We start from the raw sequence: 8,846 nt of genomic DNA on the forward strand, positions 1-8,846 counted from the left end.
GTGAGTCCTGCAAGACTGAGATATGTTCTACAAGACGGAGAAAAAAAGCCGGGCTAACAACGCTCCATTTAGAGTGCTAAAGCTTTCTGAGGTCTTCCCTCTTCCCAGCCTTTATCAGAGCAATTAAAACAATTTCCCAGATGGAGCAGTGACCTTGAAAATCTCCCATAAATGACGAGGGGTCCCAGGTGTGCCCCATGCTGCCAGAATGAGTTATAAGAAAAGGGAGAGCCCAGCAAAGCCGAGCGTGCGGCGAGGGCAGCTCGGGCTGGGGCTCCTGCCCGGCAGCCAGAGAGGAATTTCTGTGCCCAAAAACCCTCTGCTCAATTACCCTGCGAGGAGGAGCTGTGTGCTGAGGTGGGCACGGGCAAGCACAGCCACCCAGCCCCAAACAGGGCACAGAACTGCTCACAGCCTTGCACGGGTGGTCCTGAGCTTCCCTCCTTTAAAAATCAGGGATCTGTTCCCAGGCGCTGCTGGGCTCTTGCTACAGAATGTCTGAGAGTGGCCAGGGTCTCGCAGGCCTGGATCTCTGGGGAGAAAGATGGGCACATGGGACAGAAAAGGAGTGGGGTTTAGCGTGGTGGTGATGGACAGAGGCTTGGAGCTGTGACCACATTTGGGTCCTGCCACTCAACTTTGAAAGTGGCCACACAAACTCTGCCTGTGACATGGGAAAGGAGGGAGAGCATACCACAAATACATGGCTGTGCTGCTCATCCCCTTAAATAACTCACAGATTTTTTAGATTTGAGTAAGTCCTTGGGCCAACAAGGGGATTATTGGGATATACTGAACAGGTGACAAAAATCCAGCTCCTCACTGCAGCCCTGAGTCGAAGAGGCCACCAAGCCAGCTGTGGACACAAGCCTTATATTCCCATCTGGGAGACAGGGGAACAGCCATGCTGGATCACAATCTGTGCTGAGTGGCTCGTTAATGATTATTCCTTAATGTCACAGGGAGTCCTAAGAGGGGTGATGGCTGTGGATGATCTCAAGGACATCTGGATCATCTCTGGCAGTTGCTTCTCTGTCCCTGTGGTGCCCCTCAGCAGAGCTAGAATATGCAGAAAGCAGAAAAAACCTCTTATTTCTTGCTGGGCTGGCTGGGGAACACTATGGCAACTAATAATGCAACCATATGGACAGTTCCAGAAGTAATAAAAGGCAAAAGTTCAAACAATTAATACACAGTAGCATTAATTATAAACAACACAGATCTGCCAACTCAGACTGCAAATAAAGGCCAAAATAACTTCATTTTGATAAACTTCACCATTGAGTCTGCTGACTGCCTCAAGAAACTTTTTGGGTACTTGAAATATCCCCAGTACAGCCACCACTGAGGCAACCCAAGCAGGTTCAAAGCCACGTGAAGGAAAGGTGGATTTCACACCCTGCCTAATGAAAAACCACCTGGGGCTGCATTTCAAGGATCCAAGTATTCTGCAAGGGTTTACATCAGAATCAACACCTGAATATCACCAATTTACAGCAGAATGTGAAAATCATCCCCTCACTCAGTGACAATGGCCATTTAAAGGGACTTGGGGTGCAATGAGGTACTCACACGGTCTCCTGGAGGCCCATTTGGGCCAGGTGGGCCATCAGTTCCTGTTAAACCCTGTAAAAAAAACCCCAAAAGATCAACAGAGTGCCATCCTGTCAGCAACACATCTCAAAATTGCTCTCATAATCCTTAATTCAGCCTAGAGTTGCTTCTCCTTCAATTTCTTTTGACATGCAAGACACAGATGTAGGTCCAGGACTCCCATTCCCTCTCCAGTAGGCACAGAGAAGGTTGGTGAGACACCTCAGGAAAACACTCCTGCCTAGGTGAAGGGTTTGAAAAACCCTAAGAGAAGATGACAAAATACTCACATCCACTCCAGGAAGGCCAGGCAATCCAGCTTCACCTGCAGCTCCAGGCTTCCCTGGTGCACCTTTTGGCCCCTACATGAGGTAAACAGTCAATTATTATAACAAAATAACAGGAGAAATGTGGCAAGGATGGAACTCATTTATTAATGTGTTAATCCTACACCATGCAACATGGGAGAATCCCATGAGGAGAGGTGAATCTTGCTATGAATCCATATCAAAATCCTAAATTTCAGTGTTTTGGCTCATTCCCACGTGCTCACAAGCTGTTCTTAGGAGGGGTAGGAAGGGATGCAGTGAGTGGCCAAAGCAAAGGGCTCTCTCTGCATCTGGTACAGTTTTGAGCACCCCTGGCAGGCTGAGGGGCTGAAGCAGGATCAGAGCAGTGCCAAAAATGTAACGTGGCCTGGTGCCATGGCACCTGTCCCCATACAGGTCAGGAACAAGCTTTATCTCATCTCATTCATTAGTTTAACTTTCATTCTGTTTCACTGATAGCAGTGAAGCAGGGGAATGTGTTTGTCCCCTGAGCATCCCCACTCCTGAGAATTCTGTGGCAGGTGAAGAGGAAATTGAGGCTGTAAGTGCCAGCTCATGTCCTGTGTCCTCTTGAAAGGAGGGACAAGTCAACACCAAGCAGGAAATACTTACTGGTGGGCCTGGCAAACCAGGAGGGCCTGGCTCTCCCTAGAGGAAAGAGGAAAAAGTGTTAGTGCTGAACCTGTCTTTGCTGTCTTTTCCCAGCAAGGGAGTTCCCAGCTGCACTCAAACCTCTCCTCGTGCCCCGCCAGGATTCACCTGGCTCAGTCTCATGAGCTGATGCTCTGAACCCTGCTGCCCCCTAAGCAGGATGAGCCTGGATAGCCTTTTCCAACATCTGCAGTAGCAGATTTAGGGAAATCCACATCCCCAGCCCCTCAGAGAGAACCACTGCTCCTGAACACTGCCCCCAGAGCTTTCAGCTTCTTCCAGACCTGGTTAGAATTTATTTGCACTTGGGCTTGGCTGCAAGTGGGGCAGAGAGGAAGCTGATGGGTGTCACAGCTTCCAAACATCTTCCTGCTGATTCAGGGATCAGCTCCAGCTTTCCAGGGCACAGCATGGAGCCATGGCACTGCCAGGAGCTGGGGATACACCACAAAGTGAAGAATGAACAAACTGTCTACAATGATTTCCTTCACATGACTAAACCTGGACAGGGAAAGCAAATAAGCACAGCCCCCAGCTGATTCCCACCTAATCCAACTGCACAATTTGGATTAAACACAATTTTCATACAATATTTCAAAAACTCTATTTTTTTCTCTATTGTAATAAAAAGAAACTTTTAAGAACAGCATTAAAAGTGTTTGTGAGACAACATTTTGTAAGTCTTTCATCACTTCTTCCAGCTCAGCCAATTGTAATGCCATTCATAAGTGTGTGTGTGGACTCCAGACAAAAAATTGTATTTTATTGTTAGGCCCCCAAAAAAGCAAATATTTGTGAGCAGCAGGAGCTTGACGGGAGCTTGGTTTCCAACTCATCCCAGAGAAAAACACTTTGTGTCCCAGTCCAGAGGGTACCCTGCCCTCCTGGCTTTAGGGCAATACACTGAATATTCTGAGAGCTATTGTGGGGGAGCAGAAGGGAAGGGGCAGCCCTGGAAGGAGAAAATCTCTGTGCAAGAGGGTGGTTATTGACAGGGCAAGGCTGGAAATAGCACCATCCCACCACGGGGCTGCTAATTAGGGGGCGGGATGTGTGTGCAGAGCTGGGGGATTTACAGCATGTTTCTATATCTGGGAAGGCTGGGGGCAAATCCCCCCAGCCTGGAGCTGCTCAGGATTTATGTCCTGCCCCACGGACCAGCCAGAGGGGCCCTGAACAGAGGAATCTTTATGCTTTGACTTGCTGAAGCAACTCCTTCAGTGTCCCTTGCCCACAGCTTTTCCATAAATAGTTATCATAGCAGGCTGGGGAAGGTTCCCAGCCCGGGAAATGAAAGGAGCAGTTCTTTGGAAATGAAAAGGCAGCTGGAAATGGCTGCAGGGGTGGTTTGCTCCCTCTCCATCACCTGGGATTGCCAGCCCCTTGCATTTTTCCTTTCCTCCGTGGTGGGAATCTGCACAGGGAGGTCACAGCACCACAAAGGCTGCTGGGGACCATCCCAAACCTTGATCCTGCCGTGGTGGAGCCCTGCAGGAGCACCAGAACTTCAGAGAGCTGAACCCAAAGCCTAATCAGGGCATGCAGTACCCCCCGTGCCTGGTCACTGGGAATTAGAGCAAGGGCTGTCAGCAGAAGGAAATGCTCTCCTGGTGCTATGTGGAAGTTTACTCCTTCTCAGCAAGTCAAGCCAGGAGAGAGAAAGCAGAAGGAAAAAAAAAAAAAAGCAGCTTGATTTTTGAAAAGTGACAATTGCTTATTAGCAATTTAGGGAATTACATCTCCAGAAATAATTCACAGGAACTTGTCACTAATTCTTTCCATCAAAACATGCTGTTTCTAGTCTTGGGAGAGATTTTGCTTGTTACTGGGTATGAAACAAGAAGCTTGTTAAAGGCTTTAATTATAAAATATTTCAGAAGGACTTAATGCTGCAGCTCCCCCTGAAAGGCAGAGATGAAAGCTGGACCTTTGAGAAATTGTGCTGATGGAGTTCATCCAAGGAGATATCCTGAATAATTCAGCTGCATGCTCTGCACCTCTCAGTGCTCACAGCTGATGGCAGGAGACTGCTGAACACCCCAGCAGCACTCACCCAGCTCAAAGACACCCAGCAGCACTTCCACACCACTTAAATCCAAAATCACCTGTCACAGTGACCTGGCTGGAGTGGCTTACAGAGTTCAGGAACACAGTGCAGAAAATTTCCAATTGCAATTTAAGAAAAAGTCTCAGCACCAAAAGAAAAATAAGGGTTTCACTCTGCAGTGTCATAGCTGACACTGCTACTCAGGATCCACATGACCCTCCCCATGCAGCAGTAGGAAAATGTAGAGCAGTGCTGAATTTTATTTACCATCATGTTTTGGAGTGTACTGACAAAAAAAAAGGCAGCTTGTAAGCAGGGAGGCTGTGTGACTGCTCAACACCAGGCACTGCCCAGCATCTCCTCCTGTGCAAATTCTGAAAGAGCAGGAACCACCCTGGAGCCTTCCCTGGGCAGCCAGACCATCTCACCTGAACAGGGCTCCTGACACCCTCTGTCCACAGGAGGGATGGGCTCAAGTCTGTTCAAATTAGAGATTATTTCTGTGCAGCCAAATCTCCAGGGTGAATTTGGAACTGCAGGACTTTGCACCTTAAACACTTCACCCAGCCATTTGATTTATCAGGACTAAGTTCTTCACATTAATTAGATGTTGTTATTTGAGCCTGTCCCATGGGGAGCCTTCCAAAGCTCTTAGTTGTGGATAAAGGGGAGTAGGTCCACATGACTGACACCTCCCTGGGCTCCTGTTTCCAGGAGCAATCAGAAGCCATGCTGGTGCTGTTCTGGAGTTAAATATCCTGTGGAAAGCAGGAGCTGAACAACTACAGGGTTTCTTTCCCATTTCCTCTCTGCAGAAGTTGATACTTGAAGTCCTGAAGGGTTTTATCCTTCCCAAACTCCTCTTTTTGCTTCCACAGTGGATCACAGCCAGCCTTTCCCAAAGTGTGCTGGCCACAGCAATGCCCTGCTGCAAACTGGAACCAGTGTCCTTTGCCCTCTTCTGGGGTGTCCCCTGAGGCCTTTTGTGACACCACCAAAAACACCACAAAAAACAGTTGTCAGCTCTGAACGTCTCACACCACAAAACCAGAGGGAGATGCCCAGGAACACAGACTCCTTTAGCCAAAAGGACACTCAGAGGGAGCAGCAGGGAATCAATGAGGTTCTCTCTTCAGCCCAGCCTGGCTCAGGGAGCTGCAGGGAAAGCTCCCACTGCAGGCACAAACACTCCTTGTTCCCCATGCACCAGGGAACTCATACCTTTTTTTTTTAACATCCTTCTTCAAAAGAAAATGATCTACATGGAATGAATAGATTTTTTCAAGGTTGCTTAAGGGCCCAATTCCAATAAATGTACTTCAGAGGAGCTCCAAAACCCCCTGCACTATTCCATAGGCAGCTCAGAGAGACAAGAGCTGCTCAAACTGGAAATCGAAGCAGGAACCCAGATTTAGCATTTGATGTGGTCTTGCTGAAGGTCCATCTGATGCTCATTTTATCCACTGCCAACTACAGGACACAATTCAGTCCTTACACATGCACAGAAGCAATATTTTTAATTTCTATGGAAACATCAATTAAAATTAACAGAAAAATATTTTCTCCTCCATTAAGTCCTGGGTTATGTAGTCTTCTCCCTCTGCAGGAGGTGTAAGGAGCTGCCTGCTGAAACAAAGGCTCTTCATTTTATTTGCCTTTTGGGCCACTACAAACTCATGTCTGGCAACACAAGAGCCAGATCCTGACACATCCTGTGCCAAAGTGAGGGATAACCGTGATGACAATACGGGAATAAAACTAATAAGACAAAAGCAGTGTCCAGTGCTGCATATTTGAGTCTCTTGTAGCCTCTCTAGAAATGCAGATGCTCTGAAGCATCACATAAATCTGTCTTTGAACTGCTGAACGTGTGCTGACCCCATACACATCATACCCCTGCACTCAACCCTGCACAAAAAGAGAAATATTCTACTTTGCAAGCAGGGTCACAAACCCCTGAGCTCTCCCTGGGGACAGGGGACTGATCCTGCAAAGATCAGCAGCTCCTCTGGCCGTTCAGCCTCCTGCAGAACAGGACAGTGATTTTCCAGGTCCATTCCCCAGAGGCTGCAGATGTGGAGAGCAGGAGCAGCTCCTCTGCCCCACCCTGGCCCAGCCAGCCCTGTGTCACTCACGTCAATGCCGTCCTTGCCAGATGGTCCAGGGGGTCCTGCTGGTCCAGGAGGCCCTTGTGGTCCAATTCTTGGAAAGGACTGGGGAAAAGTGGGAGACAAGAGCTTGTTTTTCCATCAAAAGGAACACATGGGCTAATCAGAAATCTTTGGCAAAATCCTACAGCTTAACCCTAAATGTGCACCCCCTGCCAGCCTGGGTGGGCTCAGAGCTGCTCCAGAGCAGTGCAAGGCTCTTTGGAAAACCCTTTTGACTGAGCACATCCCAGCCCCTTTTACTGGTGGCCCATACTGGGAATGCAAACTGGACACTGGGCAGAAAAGGGGTTTTGTTGTGTAAGAAATTGCTCTGACTACAGGCACGTTTTGGGTTGGGCAGAGGAGGAAATGCAAAGCCCAGGAAAAAAGGTGCCGAGTGCTTGGTAGAAATAATGAATTTATAGCCCCAGTCTGATGGGGTGATGGCAAGGCCAGGCAGGCACCAGTGAAGACAGGAGGAGAAAGGGACAGTCTCCTTTCTGAGCAGTGCCCCCTGAAAATCTCGGATTTTGGAAAGGTCTGAGGTGGGGGGAAGGAGAGAAAGGTCCAATAAATTACTTCTGTGTGGAGAGGGCTCCAGAGAGCAACTGACTGTACCTTCAGGGAACAAAGGTTTCATTGTAGAAGCAGCTCTGCTCACAGCAGAGTTCTGAATTCCCAAGCCAGGCTGCAAAAATTCCTCACTAACAATGAAAAACTCACCGAGGAGTCACTTCCCCAGACAATAACGTTAACACCAGACAGGGAAGTTTAATACAGCTTCATGTCTCAAGTGAGCAAGGGTTAAACATGTGTAAAATTTGAAAACTGATTGAGGGAATGAGTAAGAAATTCTGATTCAGATAAAGACCCAGATCAGATCAGTTTCGCTGGAGATCTATTACTTCATTGAAAAAGCAAATTATTTCTCTTGCATCTACAGATCTGCCCTTTCCAAGGCTTTCCCTCTCATAACTGCAGTCCTGAAAGGAAAAACACCACTTCTACAGAAACAGAAAGCAGCAGTTTTTACACCTACCCACACAGGTACAAACCCAGGTGCACATTTGTAATAAACTTCAGAGTAATCACTGCCTATTGCCACGTTTCACCCCACAGGTACAACACACACTCTTTTTTACCCTTACAGGTTTTCCCTGGAGCACGAGACACAAATGAGGTTTCTCACCTGAGCTGATGCTGTGGCCAAGAGCTGACACAGGGAGAGGAGCCCAAGAGCAGAGATTCCAGCCATGGTGCCCAGGCTCTGCCTCTCTCCCTTTCCTCCAGGCAGCCAAACCCTTTCTCCTCCAGGGTCCAGCAGATCCCTCCTCCTCCTCGCGGCTCTCAGCTTACAGAGCAGAGGCTCCTCGCCTCCAGATAAACCTGTGGCTCCAGCTGGAGCAAGGGAGAGGGGCCGAGCTTGGAGCAGAGGAGGTGGGAGAAGGAGGGGGAGCAGCAGAGCAGCTCTCGTTCATGCCCTGCTGGGCAGCCCCAGCCTCCTGCTCCAGGAGCTCTGCAAGGGCTGCACTGGGAGATGGGACACAGGAGCCAATCTGGGTTACTCCAGCTGCAAACACAAGGCTGTTCCCTAGGTCTCACCCAGGATATTTCCCAAAGCCCATCACCACCTCTGTGCTGGAGAGGTAAAAAGGAACACAGGGTGAGTTTTTCAGTGCCCGAGGCCACCTAACTGCAGCAGGGACATTAAGAAACCTGTAACATAATCACCACAGAGAAATGCACTTACTGCCTAGTGAGGTGCTTTGTTAGCTCTGGAGGTTGTTCACATCTGGTTTAAAGGGTTTTTTTTAGAGTGATCTGAAGAGCACCAATTCCTTGAGAAGTGATGAATGCTGGTCGGAAAACAGACAAGCACAGACAGATACAAGGAGGAAGGAAAAAGGAGGAGCATTCTCAAAGGCACAAAGAAATATTTGAAATACTGTGAGGAAGGAAGGAGAATTCCCTGTCTGGTGATCCCATTATGGCAATAGATTAATGAAGATGCATCTCCTGCAATGAGCTTCACAATTCCCTTTATTGATTAAAGGCAATTTCATTCAAAGCAGGGCT

General features: G+C 48.3%; 1 protein-coding gene across 1 annotated transcript in view; it reads right to left on the reverse strand.

Moving 5' to 3' along the window:
• COL9A3 (collagen type IX alpha 3 chain) overlaps positions 1-8,248 on the reverse strand; it is a 34,909-nt gene extending 26,661 nt beyond the window's left edge. The window contains 6 exon segments of the mRNA XM_064391542.1: positions 1,573-1,626; positions 1,884-1,955; positions 2,535-2,570; positions 6,756-6,833; positions 7,960-8,196; positions 8,198-8,248. Coding sequence (XP_064247612.1) covers positions 1,573-1,626; positions 1,884-1,955; positions 2,535-2,570; positions 6,756-6,833; positions 7,960-8,196; positions 8,198-8,248 — 528 coding nt within the window.
• Between the last annotated feature and the right edge of the window lie 598 nt (positions 8,249-8,846).

This window comes from Passer domesticus, chromosome 16, assembly GCF_036417665.1.
Source record: "Passer domesticus isolate bPasDom1 chromosome 16, bPasDom1.hap1, whole genome shotgun sequence".
Taxonomy (NCBI): domain Eukaryota; kingdom Metazoa; phylum Chordata; class Aves; order Passeriformes; family Passeridae; genus Passer; species Passer domesticus.